Source organism: Micropterus salmoides, unplaced genomic scaffold (assembly GCF_014851395.1).
Source record: "Micropterus salmoides isolate LMB-PRFRI ecotype aquatic unplaced genomic scaffold, ASM1485139v1 Ms_hic_scaffold_20, whole genome shotgun sequence".
Lineage (NCBI taxonomy): Eukaryota > Metazoa > Chordata > Actinopteri > Centrarchiformes > Centrarchidae > Micropterus > Micropterus salmoides.
The window spans coordinates 28,067,487-28,088,066 of NW_024041151.1; the positions used below are offsets into that span (position 1 = coordinate 28,067,487).

General features: G+C 39.9%; 1 protein-coding gene across 1 annotated transcript in view; it reads right to left on the bottom strand.

Moving 5' to 3' along the window:
* The window catches only part of atp8b1 (ATPase phospholipid transporting 8B1), a 37,599-nt gene extending 21,040 nt beyond the window's left edge, over positions 1–16,559 (bottom strand). The window contains exons 1-3 of the mRNA XM_038733521.1: positions 16,320–16,559; positions 3,255–3,440; positions 2,634–2,731 (exon numbers count right to left, since the gene is read on the bottom strand). Coding sequence (XP_038589449.1) covers positions 2,634–2,731; positions 3,255–3,423 — 267 coding nt within the window. The 5' untranslated portion in view covers positions 3,424–3,440; positions 16,320–16,559. The remainder of the gene's footprint in view (positions 1–2,633; positions 2,732–3,254; positions 3,441–16,319) is intronic.
* Between the last annotated feature and the right edge of the window lie 4,021 nt (positions 16,560–20,580).

Genomic DNA, 20,580 nt, shown 5'->3' on the forward strand with positions numbered 1-20,580 from the left:
TGATGTCATCAGGGTTACCTCTGCTAAAAAACAGTCAGTTACAAACTAGAGGTCTAGTGTTTAAAAGATGCTTGAAGGGCGCTCACCAGGCAGGAAAGGTCTAATGGAAAGACAACTTGCACTATGGGAAATGTAGGATCATCTGCAATACCAAATCAATGAAGCTTTAATAGCAGTTACTCAGGTTTTACAAAAATGTATTTATTATTGTCACAATAAATCTCTACGATCAACTTTAAGTGCTGAAAAACTACTTTTAAAAAAGTACTGGAAATATACTAAAGGTTTGAAGTGAAAGTTTGGTCAATGAGTCTTAGCAGCCATGGCATCGTTTGAAAATAACAGTGGCTCAAAGTGTGTCTGCCATATATTATTTTATAGTTAAAAGAATGTCCAGAAAGCAAAGCATCTAAGGATGGAAAATGTAAAACATTATTCAGAACTGTCAAAGATAACTGGCCTTAAAGACAGCAGTTAGTCCTGTATTCACCATGAATCAGCATGCATCACACCAGTTATCACGGTATCAGTACTGAGGTGGTGCTGTGTTTAAGCAGAGAATAGCCTGGTCTCCACTCAGTGGAGAGCACTTCCCTGTTTATTTCACAGAATAACCTCCATATCTGTGCTGTCTGTTTGGCCTGTCAGCGTTCCACTTGATCCCAAAGGTGTTGGATAGGGTCGAGGCCAGACCCACAAATTGGGAAAACTATTTCTTTATGGATCTGGCTTTGTGCACGGGGACATTGTCATGTTCAAACAGAAAAAGGGCCAAACACAAACAGTTAACCCAGAGTTGGGGGAACATTATCGATAGATCATTGGACGCTGTTGCATTAAGATGTCCCTTCATTATAATTAAGGGGTGTTGGGGTGGTGATGGAGCAGTGGATAAGATGTGTGGGAGACTCAGGTTCAACTCCCCACTGTGACCCACCAATGTGTCCCTGAGCAAGACACTCAGCCCCTAGTTGCTCCAGAGGCGTGCGACCTCTGACATACATAGCAATTGTAAGTCGCTTTGGATAAAAGTGTCAGCTAAATGAATAAATGTAAGGGGCCCAAAACAAACCAGTAAAGACACTCCCAGACCAAAGCTATATAGGCAGAGGCTGGGGCTAGAGCATTACTTTAAGGAAACAATTTAAGAACTAACAAGAATAAGTAGTTTCAACTTAATAGTCAGTGTCCTGGTTGACTGTACAGACAATGGGCCAGTTTGTGTGGATGCCAGTAATGATATAGAGCAGCATTTCATTACAGATAACCATTTGAACTCTGACCAGTTAGGACAAACATTCATCACCTTTCTTTTACTTTCTCTCCAACATCATTACATCTAGGACTCTAGATTACTGTTTCTAACATGTTCCGGCTTCAGTCCCAGTATAGTATTGTATTGCTGTGTCTAATGTGCCGATTAGTGAGAGACACGTTGGCTCAGGTGGATAATCAGGTTTCAGCCTTCACAAAGACTGACGACACAAAGCTTCAGACAGAAAAATACTTACTGTTCACACCAGCAAGTTTCTGCATTTCCCCAGTCAGCTAGAGTTTTAAATTATACAGAAAGTATTTCAAACGATTTCTTCCATGTGTCAGACAGACTAACTTAACAAAACAGTTGATTAACCAAAAATGAACAGAATCCAAGAAAAGCCATAATCTAGTGAAAGCTCTCCACTAAATCAACACCTGGTTGTCATTCATTCACATGCTTCCACATTATCTCATCTTTCATCTTCATTCAAAACTAGTTTACGACATAAAAGAACCCCCAAAGCATAAATACAACATATTTACAACATGACTCGCTCATGAGTATTTATTCTGTCTATCTGTATCTGTTATTATTTTTATTTATTGCTGTTGTGTTATGTATGCATGTTTTTTTGGACCGTCTTGAAAACGAGATGCTGCATCTGAAGGGGCTATCCACTAATACATTGAAACTTGAGACCTGATGGGAGTCAGAAATGACTCAGCAGAAACAGACAGGCGACATCAGGAGGAAGCAGACAAGGAAAATCAAATTAGCTATCAAATTAGCATAGCAGACTTCCTTGTTGGTGTTGTACATCGCACTCATCCATGAACCTGGGATAAATGTTTTACACCAATTTCGCCCCTCACAGACATGTACAGTATGAGGTCAGTTAATGCTTTCTGATGCCCTTTGTACACAGGATCTTATTTAGGTTAAAGAGTCATTTTGAAACACTTCCTTGTAGGGAAATTCAAGTGCTTGTTGGAAATTTTGAGGATCACACGGACAAAAGCTTAGTTTTTAGTTAGTGTTTGTTTTGCAAGTGTGAATTTTTATCATCAGTACAACTCTTGAATGCTGTGCTCGTCTCCAGTCTTTGAACATCAGACTTCAGAGTTGCTTTAAACGTCCAATGACAGCCTTGAAGAAAGAGACTGACTGTGGGATGATTTGAAAAATAAAGGGCATGATGAATAGTTCATTTAAAACATAATACACACTCGTCCTGCTCCTTGTCCAGGGTGTGTCAGCCATGCCCGGGTCTATATGCTCAGGATAAGTTTCTACCAGGACCAACAAGGTGGGAGAATAAAGGCACGCTTCAGGCGAGGACATCAAATAGTTTTATGTAAACAGTTGAACTTACAGAGTATCGGCTCTTCTTGATGCAGAGGAATACTTTTTTCTTAAACTCTGGCAGGTTGTGATAAGGTCGGTCGTTGGCTTTCACCTTCCATCCCATCTCTGAAAAGAAAACATTCAAAAATATCTTTCCTTAACAAAAATGTAATGTGTAAACTACAGAATAAATAATAAGTGTTTTTGTGACTCCTTTACAAGGAATATACCTCATGTAAATCAGGTATATTTTGTCTCTTTTGACGGAGCTAAGCTAGCATTTTCCGCCTGTTTTCACTCTTTGGGCTAAGCTAGGCTAAACATATCCTTGACCCCGCTCTGTACTAGATGCACAAAAATGAAACTTCTCATCGGACTCTGGGAAAGATGACTTAGAAGAAAGGGACTTCTCAAAATAAAGTAAATTAAAAATAGAATGTATGTCATTCGTGGTATATAACAATAACTGTATTTTTAGACATTATACACTGACTCTAAGCCTAGTTTCCTCTGGCAGGTCATTCCAGAGCCTTCCTGACAGAAAAAGCTCTGTCCTCTTGAGTTCTAAGCCTAGATGCAGACAGAGATCCCTGCTGGAAGATCTAAAACTACACAAAAGGTGCATAAAGGAGTAATAAAAGGTGTTTACCATGTTTAACATCCACTGGTGGATGCGGGACTCCTGGCACCTCTTCTGGTTCCTCTGGTTCCTCTTCAGAGCTGGCTTGCAATTCGTCATCCGTTTCATCATCACTGTACGGCATGACCTCATCGTCGGGCCCCAGGGAACCCTGGGAGTCTACGCGTTGCCGACTCATCTTTGTGCCTCAGGTATCTGAGAAAGAACAACAGTTTTAATTTGACCAATCAAAATACGCATGGTTCATATTTTTACAGCATTTACATCACAAATGGGGGAGGGGTTCCTGTGTCAATGTCAAGCTGTCGGCTGGTCCGTCGTCAGACTTTGTATGCACCAACATGAGGTTCAGATTAAACATATGAAATCAACATCACGCCTCAAATGCTCACAGGAGGAAGGAAGAAGTGAAGAGAAGCTAATGCCAAGACAAAAGACAGACTGATTAGACTGAGATCAGACTGACTAGCTGCAATAATGCAGAAATCAAGTCTAACACGTTCAGAAATGACGCACCAAGACTTTGCACTTTTAAAAAGGAACAAAAGTGTGTCCCGCAAGATCAGCCTGCCAAGTAGGAGCAAAGACAGCACAATGCAGATATATCCGGAAAGGAGAAAGATCATTTCGGCCAGCGGTTATAAAATTAATCTGCACGTCTGGCTACAGCTGATGGATCAGTTACATGCCTCAATAGATGAAAATAATTAAGAGCATTTAAAATTAGAAGAAATTCATGTAATCAAAACTGAACATTAACTTTGATGTGTTGTGTCCAGCCACCAATACTCACTGAACAAATACAGAAATATAATATAAGAGCTGCAGTTGAGGTTTACTGTCAGATTTAACCACCGGGTTTCCACCAAACCACCTGATGTGTGTGTGGGGTGATGTTGCGTGTGTTTGTGTGTTCAGGAGTCACGTAGTTGGTGTTTATGTATACATATGCAGAATGTGACCGCACCCTCCTGATCGTCGTCACTTCCAACGCAGGACTCATTACAGTTTACGCAAGCTTTAATCAGCTGTTTTCAGATAAGATAGACTTCACTGATCCCACAGTGGGGAAATTCACTTGTCACAGCAGCTCCCGATACGACACAGTAAAACATAATAAAATACACATTAAATAAAAATCGAACCGAAAAATAACAGCTTTATGTACACTATGTGTCTTTTATATACACAAATGCAATTGATATGGAACATTGAATAGGTCAAAGAAACCACAAAAGACACAGAAGGGAGCTGACATTAGACGTGTCAGAGTGAACAGGAAACCTGGTGTCCTGTTTCACATTAAAAGGACTGACAGAAACTCTCTTAACACGGCTACATTTATAATGCAGAAACCACGCTCCCATGTTAACTTTTGATCAGGTTTTCCAACATGTTTGATTCCGGGATGGTATGACTGGAAAAGCAGGATGAACCTCAAAAATGTCAAGATGTTTTATGAAGAAGTCATCATTCATAGCAGAATCTGCCACAAGCACACGTATTCTCATTCTTTTTTTTAAAAAGTGTATTTAAATAAGGATAATGACAGACAAACAACAAATCCTATGAACAAAAACGAATGTATCCCATCAACCTGGATTGTGTGTGTAATCAGATTCCTCTTATTCCCCTGTGCCATAGAGCTCCGTTGTTGTCCAGCGTCTATTAAACCAAGTCATTAAGCCAAACTTTTTCCATTAGGGTACATGTGCCATCACACACACACACACACACACACACACACACACACACACCATTCCTTCATTGTGTTATTATCCCCCCTTGAATTTGTTCTGGGAAAAATAAGGTGCTGGTAACTGTTGACAGATTTTCATAAATCTTCGGTTAACCAAGAGTAATCCACATACAGAGGGCAGTTTGTCTATTGCCTATTAACAGTATTTTGCCCACTTTCTATATAAAAACCAGGAGAAGGAGAAAGAGTAAATTTACATGTATAGCATACACCTGTATGTCCCGTTAAAATGGTTTGTTTTGGAGATAAAGTAGTAACTGTTAGACTGTTGAATGATCATCTTTGATCTCTGTTCGGACAACAACGACAACGTGTGAATCTCACAATGTAACCTATCCGCTGTCCCGTTGGAAATCCCTGCAACATTCGGCCAACATCTCCTCATCCTTCCCATCGTCTTAATGTTTAATGTGGTGGAGGAGTCCATTAGCACAGCTGATCAGGTTCATTAGACTGGTTTACGAGAACTAAACAAACACGAAAACGCTCAACAGGGCCGGAAAGGGACTAGCAGGACTTAAATTTGTCAAATGGAGAGGCACTCATTTTTAGTCTGGACTATTCTAACCAAATAATTTCCCCCCCCTCTATATCTGTCTATTCTTTCATTTCATCACTGCATAGATTTTGCACCTTTCACAGGTTTCAGGTGTTTCTATTATTTTGTCCAGTACCTATTTTAATGTGAGCCGTACAAAAATAAATTCCTGTGTGTTTGACATGAAAATTAAGTTTCAAAGCTTCTGTTAGCCTGTTCTTAAAATCATAAAATTAACATTTAGTACCACTCATTCACACTGAATACCAGCCGGCCCAGTCGCCAGTGTTTCATGTAATCACAGAAAAGGTCATTTCAGAAACCAGATGAGTGGCAAAACATTATATACACGTTCAGGTCAGAAACCAGCCACCTCTGCACTAACCGTAAAGTTCAAATAAAATGTGCCAGGGGACTCCTACAACTGTTCAACACACTTTTAAAGCAAACTTCCCATTTAAAGAACCTGTGGTTTAACTGAATGAGCTCTGGCTTGTCACGCAAGTCTACACATGAAAAGGGAATGATGGGGGAGGTAAACAATAAATTTAAAGACTACAGAAAGGGAAAGAATAAGAAGGAATCCTGGCGTGAATAAGATGAAATGTTCAGCAGGTATTTCAGTTAAGTATGATGCATCTGAAAACTACGATCTAACCATTTAAAAAACAAATTAACCATTGTCTTTATAGCTCATTGAACAATTAACCCAAAATACGACTAAATATTTGCTTCCCAGAGGAGGAACACTACCCAAATTCAAGATGATAAATAGTGTTTTGTCACAGCCTGAGTCAAGCTGGACTAAAAGAAACACATCAGACTTGATCTGAAGATACGTTTGTTCAGTGTGTTTTTTTTTAGCCTTCAACATCCAGACAAACAACATTCCAAAGGAATACACCACATCAAAGCAATGTCACACCTGCATTCATCCAAACGCTGTTTTTAGAGACACGTCATCACTGAAGGCATGCACACTATTACAAATTAAGATTGATCGTGAAACAACAAAACATTTTTGTTGCGGTGAACTGGCTTGGAATGTAGAAGTCAGACACATACCTCAATACTTGGTTTAAATAAGACACTTTGTCCTGTCGTTTTTAAAAAAAAAAATCATTTTAATCTCTCAAATGATTGAGGTGTAATGATGCAGTAAACTCACAAATCTGACTGGCTCAAGGTGTCAGGCAGGCAGTGTAGTTGAGAGTAAAGACACAATTTTAAAAGCAGTTTTAGAGTTCCTGTGTGTCAGAGCAGCAGATTTATGTTTAAACCCTCAGTTAACAGACAGACATCAGCATCATTGTTTTCTGATCTGCTCTCTTTGGCTGTGCCGGCAGAAGAGTAACGTCTATCAGTCCATCGCAGAGTTCATCTTAAATCGTAATCTTCACATTAAAATCTTTCCACCTGCAACCCACTGGAGATTTTATTGTGAAGCTGAGGCAGGACGTTTAAGTCCATGACTAACAACCAACTTCTGACTTCTTTAATAACCAGTCAGGATATAAAACCTGATTGTCTGGGCATGATAAACAAAGTGCTCTGATGCTGGCTATCAACATTCAATTTTGCAAGTTATTCAGACAGCAAATTGACCGGTGAAGAGACGTTTGACAGGAAGAAATGAGAAATAGACAATTATCTATCAATGACACAGCATGCAAAATGTGTGAGAAGCAGTATAGTTCATACTCAAAACATTACTTGTATAGTTTATTAAATTTAAACTTGGCTCATTTTGTTTCTAGTTTTCCTGATATTGTTAATTGTGGTGTGCAGTGTGAGGAGCCGCTGGTTCTGGAAAGGTTTAGCCCCAGTTCTGTATTCCTATCTAAACCTGTATATATCCTAAGTTACATACACATTTAGTGTACATAAGCTCATCAATGAACACGTTCTGTAATTTTTATGTCCACAGGCTTGTACCTTCAACTTTTTAATCATGAGCCAGGTTTTTTTCTGTCATGGTTATTAATATTTTGTACTGATGATTCAACCCAGAGAGGGGCATGCCGATGCAAGACACAGAAGTTCTCCAACTGTGAGTCACATTACTTTGTCTATGTGGAAATAATGGGGGGCGGGGGGAAAATTCACTGGGTTCCCCCTCCCGAGAGCTCAAAACTCACTGCTCATCTCACACGTACAACAGCAGGGCTGCGAGGATCGGCCATCTCGGAAAACAGATTTTGGTGTCTGTCCCAGCAAGTCGCTATGGGAACTACTAAGAGCAGGGAGGGAGGACGGGGGAGGGATTCAAGGAGCGGGAAAGAGGAGAACATACCTGAGCAACAACAATGAAACCTGAGAGAAGGGAGGAGGTTCAGCTCTAGCGCAGACAGCTGAGGAGAGGAGGTGGCTTCAGAAAAACACTACAAAACATAAGGAGACTTTGTTTCTCTGCTTGTGACCAAACCACTCGGGATCTGTAGATATTCCTTTCCTGTTAATGGCTGCCAGAGTTTCTAGCTGAAACACTGAATCCTGTAAAGAAAACAAATCAATTGTCCAGAAATTCTTTAAATATTGTTTTACTTTTTGGATTTCATTTAAATCTATTTACCCGTTTCTGTTAAACTCAAAATTGAAAGTATGTGTATATTAGTAATAGTCTAGTACACCAAAAGTGTTATAAAAAATAGATTTTTCATCATTATTGATGAACACGTCAGCTGTTCAATAACCTCTATAAAATGGAAATGCAATCTCAGAACCCATCGGCTATCATCCGACGCCAAACTTTATTAATCTCTGAACCCTAAGCGATGCGTTACCACATTGATAAATGGACTGTAAACAATGCCCAGAGCACAGAAAAGGAAGTCTTTCGTTACCCGAATATCCACTAACTACACAGGACGCCCCCAAAACATCGGCCGGTCACAGTCATTTAAATGAATCGTGTTTTAGTTGCACCTATGGAAGAAAGTGACCGTACATTTTGCAAGATTGCATTGAGGTGGGCTTATCAATTAGATTACAAACAGTACATTTGAAGTGCTTGCATCACTTCCTCTGAACCATAATTTAAATACTGAAGGGAAACTATTTTAGATTCATTTCAAATGAAGTGAACTATGAGGTTTTTCCAGGTGTATTTAATCTTGATCACGGCTTACAGCTCAAGGAAATCAAAAACCCATATCTCAAAATATTAGAATAAAGAACGTATAATACAGAAATGTTGACTTGAATAGTTGACTGGAAGGTTAAAGTGCGATAGGAAAATTTGCACAAGCAAAAGGGATGACTGCAGCCTTGAGAGGTTTGCCAAGCAAAGCCGACTCAAGAACTTCGGGGGAGTGGACTGAGGCTGGAGTCAATGTATCAAGAGCCACCAGGCACAGACGTGTCCAGGAAATGAGCTACATGTGTCACATTCCTAGTGTCAAGCCACTCCGGAACCAGAGACAACGTCAGAAGCATCTTCCCTGGGCTAAGGAGGAACAGAACTGGGCTTTACTCAGTGGTCCACAGTCCTCTTTTCAATTGAAAGTGAATTTTACTTTTCATTCATAAATTAAAAGGTCTGGGGGACGAGTGGAGAGACACAGAATCCAAGTTGCTTGAAATCCAGTGTGAAGTTTTCCCAGTCAGTGATGATTTGGGGTGCCATGTCATCTGCTGGTGTTGGTCCACTGTGTTTAATCAAATCCAGAGTCAATGCAGCCATCTGAGATTTTAGAGCACTGCATGCTTATGTCTGCTGACAAGCTTCATGCAGATGCTGATTTCCTTTTCCTGCAGGACTTGGCACCTGCCCACAGTGCCAAAACAACTAGTAACTGGTTTGCTGACCATGGTATTACTGTGCTCGATTGGTCAGCCAGCTGGGCTGACCTGAACCCCATAGAGAATCTATGAGGTAATGTCAAGAGGAACGTGAGAGACACCAGACCGACAATACGGGCGAGCTGAAGGCCGCCATCAAAGCAACCTGGGCTTCCATAACACCTCAGTAGTGTCACAGGCCGATTACCTCCATGCCACGCTGCACTGATGCCATAATTTGTGCAAAAAGAGCTCCGACCAAGTCCATAAATGAACCTTTTCAGAAGGTCGACATTTCTGTATTATACATTATTCTAATATTTAGAGTTATGGATTTTGGAGTTATAATGAATCTAAAATATCCAAACAGTCTTACTTTTTGACTTAAATTAAGGGAAAAAGTTTTTTTTTTTTAAAAACACAAATTCAGTGTGTAAACCTTAAGGATTATACATACAACGCCCGGGGCCAGTAAAAAGTAACGTCAGGACTGTTGAACTAGCAACTTACTGGCCACATTAGTATTAAAAAAACCAAAACCAGAAAAAAAACAAAAACAATCGCATTAGAAACTCAACATAATGCAGTTCTTAATGTGCACCATTATCCAATCAAGGGTTGTAGTGACGTGACGATTGGTTGTCAAAAGTTATTTCTTTAATCTTAATCAAGCTCTCTAACGGCCAGCAGGGAGGCGAGTCCGCTGGTTGCAAAAAGAAGTCCGGTTCCATTAGAAATGATGGTAAAATGTTGCTACTTCTCAGCTGAATTATTACCTCTGTCAGTAAACACTTTCATAATGAGTTTATGGTCTAAGGAGCTGGCTTCCAGTCTTCAACACAGCATGATATTCATTTAGTAAAATTCGGTCCCGTTTAGGGGGAAATAAACCAGAAAGCAGCGCATGCTTTAGGACGGGACCACCTTGTGATTGACATGTTGCTACCATGGCGACCTGTCAATCAGGATAGAGGACTTGCTGCTCCGTGTACATTATTTTATTAAATGGCTGTCAGCAGGAGAGAGGGCACGTCATGTTTGAGCCTGTTAGTATGTTTTGTTTATAAATTGTTTAACCTTTTTATTTTTATAAATTTAACTGCGATTACATTTTAGTTTGGTGTCTTTTATATCCAGGATGTATTTCCATCCATCCACCTTCATCCACTTATCCAGGGTCGGGTCGCCTTGTATTTACTTATGACAGTTGCATGATATGGAGGCTTGGAAATATAAATATGTCTTTGTTTCAATACATAGTATCGTCTAAGTTTGCCAAGGCACACACATACGCCAGAAACCCTGCTTTCCCAGAAACATTTCTTCCAGGACTGAATTAAGAAATTTCCTGTTAAATAGTAAAACCGTCTTAAGAAACATTTTTAAAACAACCTCTCTTCTTTTAAATCAAATACGCACTGTACTACATATGAGAAAAAGAAAAGGAACGTGGGGAAAAAAAGAAAAGGAAAATGTGAAAATGACAGAATATAGGCTACATTACAAACAACAAGAGCATAGCCTAGATGGACACAGTTGTGTTCACCCAGTTAATGCAGGACAAAATGATTTTTGCTTCTAATGACTGAAAAAAAAAAAAAAGTACAGTTATAAAAATTACCACATTATGGCCCTGTTGAGTTCTGATCCACAAAATCTAGTCATCTGTTTTTTTCTGTGGCTGAATTTTGAACAAAATTTCACTGAAATCTGAGAGACAGTTATTAAGATCACCTGCTAAACTGACAAATGGAACAGAAAAAAAAAATCTCCTTGGCAAATGGAACAAATGAATAGGCCTTCTTAAAGTGATCATTTATGGGAGCAAGATGCAAGCTTAAGAAAAGTGTAACACAGAATTTCACTTGAGTTCTTGATGTGACAGGTCTAGGTTACAGCAGAGGGGAATGCCAAGTATTTGTCTGTGGCTGAGCATCCCAGCCCGGGTGAGAACAGATGTTATCAGTCAGATTAATGCAGAGTTGGGTTTCTGCAGCCCCTGAGGGGAATCTGTTTGAGTTGATAACTGTAACACACAGGTGGAAAACAAAAGGAACAATAGCTGCCTGTTCTCTGCTGGACTGCCACTTAATACAGTGACTCTGCATGTAGATCAGCACAAGCCACAAGCTTATCCACCACTCTCCTGTTCTATATCTACACACTATATCTAAACACAACAGGTTAGCAAAAGTGGCTAGCCAGCTGGCACGATAGTGATGAGTTGCTATAATATACGAGATCCATAGCACATCTGTAGCATAGCGTATCCATGTCGGGCCTACCCTGTATTGTAAATAGCATGACAAGCATATTAGAAAATGTAAGTTCCAAAACGACAAATTTATCAAAGCTACAGTTATTTGGGGCTCTCATTTTGGTGCTTTTTAAAATGGTTAAATAGCTAAATAACATAGGGCTAGAGCCACCATAGTTTAGACGTCACATGTGACATCTAAACTATGGTGGCTCTACAGAATCAAACAGCACTGAGCAAGTCTATAATACATTGTGTATTAAGATTTCACCTAATATATATAACCATAGATTAGCAATTTGCCCTGATATGTATGAAATTAAAATTAAATAGGCCCCTAGTTAAGATTTGATTGTTTCATTTTGTACACACTGTGTTTTACAACACCTTACTGTACAGTTTATCCATGTGTCTTTTCGGGTGCTCTTGTTTTAATTACAGTGTTCAAGTGAAACCACCATGCAATCAACCTCAAGTCAGAGATGCTCGCAAGTCTCTGAGCAAGAGTCCAAGTCAAGTCTCAAGTCTCTCGTGGTTATTACGAATGTTGGATCACCTGCTGCATTCAGTCCAGGTTGTTTATAAAAACTGCAGAGCTTTAAGGAATTCTGTAAATTCTGAAAACTGTAACCTGTTTTTCATTTACAGAGCACAACCATGTAATGTGCAATGCAATTACTGACAGCTTATTAAATACTGTAAGTCAACACACTCACCAGACTCTTAAACCCAGTGTAACGTTAACTAAATAAAACTGTGACGTTGCATAATCAACAATAAACCTGTAACCTGTTTTTAACTTAATTAATGAGTTATTATAAGCTTAACTACTGCAAGTCAATAAACCCTGTTGATTTTCAAACCCAGTGTAAAGTTAACTAAATAAAACTGTTACATGTTCAACAATAAAGCTGTAACCTGTTTTTAACTTACATGTAATCAATGACAGCTTAAACTACTAAGTCAACAACTAAAAATAAACATTGTTCACGAGTCCCGCACCTCGAGTCCGAGTCGAGTCTGAAGTCTTTTGAGGACGAGTCTCAAGTCGAGTCTGAAGTCACTGTGTGTGCGACTTAAGTCACACTCGAGTCTGAGTCTCTAACTCGAGTCCCCATCCCCGCCCCAAGTCTACCAACTTTCGTTTTCACCCTTCAATTAATTCAAAAGTATTGAGTATAAATCAGTACCGTTTTAGTTTCAAATATCGTTTGGGTATCGAGTATTGTGATACTAAACTTGGTATCGTATCAAAGCAAAAGTATCATGAAAACACTACACAGTGGTGCAGCCCCGTCATCGAGCCTGCAGTTGAAAATCTCCCTGAGCCAATCAGTTTTGCCAGTAGGAAAAACATTTCATCTGGTGAGTACAAAAATACAAAACTGAAGTCTTTTTTTCTAAGTTAATGTTTATTTTTGCAAGACTGTAAATCACCTATTAGACCTATCTGTAGGTAAGTATCAGTGAAGGTTAAATTTACCATGCTAACCTATCTTTGGTGCTAGGCAGTGTAAAGTTAAAGGAGACCAGGAAGAGACAATGTTGAACTGTAATGAAATAAATTAACAAACTCTTCGGTCTCCGTGCTGGTTGTTCGGATCAGCGTTGACAATGTTACTTAAAACATTCTTTCTTAGCCCTGAAACTCAAACCATTTTCTGATGCCCCCCCCAAAAAATATTAACTAAATTAATATCAGAAACATGCTACTACTAGTCAACTAGTAAAATCTTTAGTCGGTTGCAGGCCTAATGAAAAGCCCTGTAAAAGCAGATGGGCGCTGCAAAAACAGGTGACAAATTCTCTGTAATTTCATCACTATGAGCAACCCCTTTCACAATCACATTGTTTTCACATTGTCATTTGATACATTGTTATTTATAGTTAAAACTATTGATTTTGGGCATTTTAACATGGATTGGGTATTTCCTACTTTCTACATTGTAGTCATGGTCGATGGAGGATAAAATAATTATCACTGCGATAACTTACCAGAGTTGTAAAATCCCGTTCCACAGTATTGTAAACTGCTGTACGATGTCTATTTTAGACTTCAGATTTGTGTCATGTTGCGAGTACAATAAAATATGTTCACAAGCAAATTATATAATTTCACACACATAGATATTAACTGCCACCTTAAAATCCTCGCAACTAAGCAGCAGTAAGAACTAAGTAGTAAACGAACCAAGCAGCCACCACTTGTGTTTGAAGTCGAGTTCTGCTCGTGAAAATGGACCTGACTTTTGACAATTGAAGTAATAAGAGCAAATGCTATCACAGCGCACAACCCTGAGGTTCTCTAGATTTGCTTTTGCCTTTGTTGACTTTTCTTATCTCAGTCTAAAGCCAGTCGCACACTAACATCATCCTCTATGTAGTCAGTTGAATTTGCCTCCTACTTTGCCTATTTCGCACATATGAGTGAGTGGGTTTCTCTTTTTTTCTTTTTTAAAACACTGGTATGTATTTAATCGGGTCTCTTAACATTCTCATGCCCTACTAACAAAACAAAAATCTCTACCATACACCTTAATCTAGCCAGAGTACATGAATTCATTTGAAAAAGTGAAAACCAAAACCCCTTAAAAACACTGAGCACCCCCTGGTCTAGCGCTATGGAGTGCAAGCCATATAGCATAACATGCATCCCCAGATATATGCTGCCTAATATGTTACCATGGTGAAACGTATACAGACAGGGCCACATGAAAGACAGCCTGCCTGATTGGTCAAATAAAAAGGAACAAATTTTTTTGCGGGTCTTTTTAAAAAAGAAACCTTAAGCCCTTGATGGACGAATTATGTAGAATTTAAGGGGTTCATAGATTTCACCTTAATTTACACATTCATGCTCGTACAGCATCTCATCACTTCCTAGATAGGCTTTCACGTCAAATAGCACAGTGTCAAAGTTAAAGAATCTGGCATTCATCTCTAAGATTAGCCATGGAAGTTTCACAGTATTCCATTTTTGGTGTTGGTTAACATGAGAAGAATCATGGCTCCAAGATTTAATGAATTTAAAACATTTGAGGAACACTTTGTACAAAAGTCTTGTTAAGGATGTTCACACAGATCCTTAATAGAAACGGAGCTCCTTCAACAACATGTACAATAAAGAAACTTTCAAACTTCAACCTGCGAGGCCATCAGCATGGAAAATATACAGATGAAGATTTAAAACAGCTGCCATGATGTCTTTACCTCAGCTAAACCTTCAATCTATTTGCATTTCAAGTCACAATTCAAATCCTCAGACAAGGTCAACCATTTCCATAAGGAGGCAAACATTTCCCTAATCAAAAGACTCAAACTTGCTTCGTCTGCAAACGAGATTCGTTGCTTGTTTATGGAAAAACACCCAGGCTGGTTGGACACATGCGTCCAGGATCTGACTCTGTGTTGACACACCACCTCAGAGTATGTAGGTGTGTTTTACAGCCGACCTGGAAGTCTTCCAGGCTAAATGTATGTTGTGATTAGTTAAATTGACACTGCGCCCAGTATCATACATGTATCTCCCTCAGACAAAGAGGTGGCTGTAAAAAAAGTTTGTAGTTTGCTTTTGAACAGAAAACAGCAGCTGTAATTGTTGTCAGTGTTGATTCATGTCAGTTAAAAAAAAGGCTATCCTAGACAGGACAAACTGGGACTAATGTTTTCACAGCAGAAATAAAGTACTGGAAGTCCAAAGGATGGTTTGAGTGTTACAATTTTATGAATTTTTAAAGGAGTTCTCAAACTCACAAAATTGATTTTGGGTGGAATGCCACTTTATTATTATTCAAAAAAAAAAAAGGGAAAAAAAAGGGTGGCTTAAAGATAACTGAAATTATACTTCTATACTTCTGCAAAAATCCCATACATATGGAGCACCTGAAGGGTAAGGGTTAATTGTTTTTAGGTGGGACAAAACTAAGACTACTTCTGGAAATATCTATGCATTAATAATCAAATATGAAGTGCACCATAGACACTTTAGTCTACAAATGTCACCATTGTGACAGTGCCTCCAAACAAACATTTTGGCCTTAGGGAACAGAGGAAAGACTACAAGAAAATTAAACAGGATTTTATGTAGCAGAAATTATATTCATGATATTTTAAATACTTTTCTACTTTCTTATCCTGTTTTATCATCTTTAAACCCATTGTAGAGTGACTGCCAGTTTGGGAACCACTGGTGGCAGATTTTGATGGCCTTCACTATTAAAGCCTACTTTTTCTGGTTTAATAGGCTGAGGTGGTTTTACCTCCACCCATGTAAAATATTGAACTCCAAGTCCCTTTCCAGCGTAAATGTGTCCAGCCACCCACCCAGCCCACAGATGGTGAATGATGAACACTGAGAGTGATTAAAACAATGCTGTCCTCCCTTTCAAAGTAAACCGAAAGCGCAAAAACAAAGATCCTATACAGAGTATTACTTTTTGACAAATGATATGTTTTGTCACCACGGTAAGACACAAGATTATCAGAAGAAAGAGAAAGATTAATAGTAAAAGCCCAAAGTTTGTGTAACTTTGTGTTTTCGTCATATCTGACCTGTTGGGTCGTTATGAATTGGTGTGGTAATATATGAAGTCTCAAAATGAAGAGAGGAAAGGTGATTTGAGCAGCAGCCGCCCAGGTGACCTGCTGCTCTCAGGGGATTTTAAATACTACTGAAGCTAAAAACTCAGAGCAAAACACGCAGACGCACACACAGGTAAATGTATGTCTAGCTGGACTTACTCGTGTCCTTTGCAGATAGATAAAAACGGTGAATCCTGTTTTCAGTCGGTGTCCGGGCGTTTTGTCACCGCACCATGTTGTCCTCTGCTTCCTGCTTGTAGAGAGCTCCGGCTGCGTCTCCCCGCCCTTCTTCCTCCGCTGTCTCACCTGCTCTGACCAAACCTGCAGGACCGGTCCGATTCGCCCAATAGCCTACTTTAACCAACAAGAAAGGGCTCGTTAAAAACAACGCGTGGCATTATGGAACTCTGTACTGCGGAAGTGGGCAGTATGTCCTGGTCACATGAGCACAGGTAAAGGCGTGTAATTGAATTCTTAATTAAACCAGGTGGTGGTTTACAGGGGAAATGCTGCCTGCCTGTTGCTGTCAAACATGTCCATTATTGTTGTTTACCTAAATACTGTGTGTTAATCATTTCAGAAGAGCATTTGGGGCTGATGCAAATATGCATATTATAATAATATATTATTTTAATGGATGTGTGTCACATATTAGTGATAAATAAGCCTTTGTCAAGGGAACTGCTGTAACAACAAGGCACACGAAATATAAAACATACTCTTATTAATATGATTTGAAAGAATAACATATATAATATAACTTTAAAAACCAGCTAAAATTGAACAAAACAAAAAATGATGTAAAGTACACAAAGTAGTGTAGCTGCAGTGCAGTGAGAGATAAAAGGCACTACAGAAACATTTAAGACATTCTCTGTTTTTCATATAACATTAATAACTTAGTTTTAGGTGTAGCCTAATAAAAGATCCGTCAGTTGAATTGTGAGTTATGCATATGTGTGGTTTTTGCCTTTTTTATATACACAAAAAAAGTTGAACCATGAAGAGTCTAGATATTAATGCCACTTTTGGTGAGGTGGAATATAAAGCAGAATCAAGCAGGGCATTGAGAGGGAGTGTCAAGAGAAAAAGAATGCATTGCTTATTTGTAGTATTAAAGTGCATAGCCAACAAAGAAAAAAAATTAAACACCTTAGGTTACCTCATAATAATTACCAGATCAGGATCACGTAATTATGAGAAAAGTTAAAGTCTAACTTAGTTAAGCTATCAGTCATCACTTACCTACACTACAGGAAAAGTGGATAATAATTGCAGTTTTGGATTTGATCTGCTTTATTTCCTTCTTTGTATGAGACACTGGGAAATACTGATGTTACTTCATGAGGATGGCATCTGTGAAGGTTCTCAGTCATCCAGGTCAAATTAATCCAATGAAGGTTGAGGTCAAGGGCAGATGGACTTCGTAGAAAAAACTAGAAGATATTTCGTCCCTAATCCAAGAGACTTCTTCACTTCTGACTGACTGGTAAGGACACTCAGCTATTTAACCTCTCTGGGATCGTTAGCTAGGATCGTCGATACCACTGGTTCGTTAGTGCTCCTGGCTGTGGTAACGTCGTTATGGTCGTTAGAACCACCCGTGGCCAAGTCTGAACAACCATCGTTGGTATCTTCACCTGAGCCCAAGTGGAAAAGTTTGTTGAGTTTCCTGGGAAGTGATGAAAGGATAGCATTGTAAGTGGGTGATAAGTGGTGGCGTAGACCCCCTCCTCTGTTCAGCGACGGCTTCTCATCCTGGGTGTAAATGGCTTCCTTGACACCTTTCAAACCACCCATCTTCTGTGCACATGGTGATCCTCAAACGAGTGTCCTTTGTCCTTCAGATGTAAGTAATGCAGAGTCTTGACCTGAGGAGTTAGCTTTGTGTTGAGCCATGCATTTGTGTAGTGGTTGCTTAGTTTCCCCAATGTACAGGTCTGTGCATTCCTCGCTGCATTGGATCGCATACACTAGATTGCTTTTCTTGTGTATGGGTGTGCGGTCTTTGGGGTGTACCAGTATCTGTGTCTCGGGCAAAGTACTCCTGTGGTTCGAATCCTCTCAGGCCATACAATACATACAATGTTTTGTGGCAAGGACAATTATCTTCCTCCTACTGCCTCTCCACAAGGGTGCCCCAAGGCTCGGTGCTAGGGCCCCTTCTCTTCTCAATTTACACCACCTCACTGGGGCCGATCATTCACTGCCATGGCTTCTCTTACCACTGCTACGCAGATGATACACAACTGCCTTCCCGCCAGACGACCCCACCGTCTCGGCGCGGATCACGGACTGTCTCTCGGATATATCTACATGGATGAAGGCTTGCTACCTTCAACTAAACCTCTCGAAGACTGAACTCTTGGTCATTCCAGCCAAGCAATCTTTCTACAAATTGACTCCTCAACCATCACTCCAACCAGGGTGGTGAGAAACTTGGCTGCCATGATTGATGACCAGCTGTCCTTTTCAGACCATGTTGCTGATGACTCTCGGTCGTGCTGCTTTGCTCTATACAACATAAGAAAAATCAGGATCTACCTTACTCAGTATGCCATCCAGCTACTGGTACAAGCCATCATTATCTCTCCCCACGCCTACTGCAATGCCCTCCAAGTCTTCCAGTCTGTGAGGTGAAACCCCTACAAATGGTTCAGAACGCAGCAGTGCGTCTGGTTTTTGATCAGCCCAAAAGGACTCATGTCACTCTATTACTCAGTGACCTCCACTAGCTACCTGTGGATTCCCAGATCAAATCAAGTCACTAATGCTGCATACAGAGTGTTTGCTGGGTCTGCACCCATCTACCTAAACTCCATAATACAAGCTTACGTTCCTTCTCGGCCACTGCGCTCGGCCACTGCGCTCCTCCAACGAACGCTGCCTGGCTCTGCCATCCCTACACACAAAGCAATCTCAGAACGAGTTTCCACATGCCATCTAACTTCAAGAAGCTCTTGAGAACTCATCTCTTCCAAGAACACTTCCTCTTATAACACTTCTAACTCCTAACCTCTAACATGCACTTCCTTTGCTCTTCTTCTTCTTCTTCTATCCCCTACAATTCTCTTGTATTGATTGCACTTTTTTCTTAACTCTTACTTCTTTCCCTAGGTATTTACGCCATTGACACCATATGTGCTATTAGCTCTTACTAGTTTTAATTGCTGCCCTTACTAACCAGGCATTTTAGTGACCAGACATGCCTGTTTTCAGGGGACAGTCCCAGGTTTTGGTGACCTGTCCCCGTCTGGAAATGTCCCTGTTTTTAACTGTGTGTTAATCACAGACTGTATGTGTTAACAGACTTGAAATCAGATTTTACACGGCCAGAAAGACTGGACAGCAGAGCTGACAGGTGTCGCATCAAAACGTGATCGTCCCCCGAAAACTGATTGCCGTCTGCGGGAGCGCAGGCAGCATGTTAAAGCTGTATCGCCCAGTCTCTTTACGTCTACAGCTGCTTTTATCAGGATCAAACAGACATATCGTGCAAACAAACATCACTTTATGTCCATAGCAAAGGTATGTCTTTGTGATACTTTAAAGTTTCTTTTAACGGAATAATCTCAGTTGTGGCCAAATAAACTTGCAGTTTATAGCGTAACCAGGCATGCCAGAAAGTGAGTGCAGCTTCTACTTATTGACTGAAAGGTTATTTCTGCCCTGAAATGACTTGATTATATTCATGAGGGTTATATTTGACAGATTATAACTCACCTAGTACTTTTTACCTCTTAAAATACCTTTAAATGGTAAAAAGTATTCTACTTGCCAGAAAGTGATTGCAGCCTCTACTTATTGACTGAAAGGTAGTTTCTGCCTCATAATGACTTGATTTCATTCAGAAGAGTTATATTTCACAGATTATAAACTGAAATTGCCCCCCTTTTTTTAAATTTATGATTACATTATATTTATTGAATGACATAAGCCGTGTTTTGACCAAAGGAACTATACCCCGGAAATAGGAACCTTTGGAGGAACTTACTGCGTTTCCACTGAAGGGACCAGGGTCTAAATTTAGTTCTGGGGTCTTTATTTTACCCCTAAAAAGTTCCTGCTCGGGCGGTAGTACTTTTCGAAAGTACTCGTATTTTCGGGGGGTGGGACTTGCCTTGCAGTTCATTTCTGAATGGGCGAGTAGAGGTTACTGGCTTTAAATCGAGCATGTCGGGTGGTTTCTGCTACTGCTCCTCTCTTTTCCAACGTTGTTTGTCAACAGTCAAATAGCACTCAAGTCTCGCCAATGTCCGCCTGACTTCGGCATTAAATGTGTTGCTCGGAAATAGCAGCCAGTGTGCAGCGGTGTGTTTACAGCGAACAGCTGTTGGAGTTACGCTAAATACTGGGTCCAAAGTTGTTGTTTTAAGTTTTCATCAGTCAGAAAGTTTTTACACAGAGCTGAAGTCGGTCT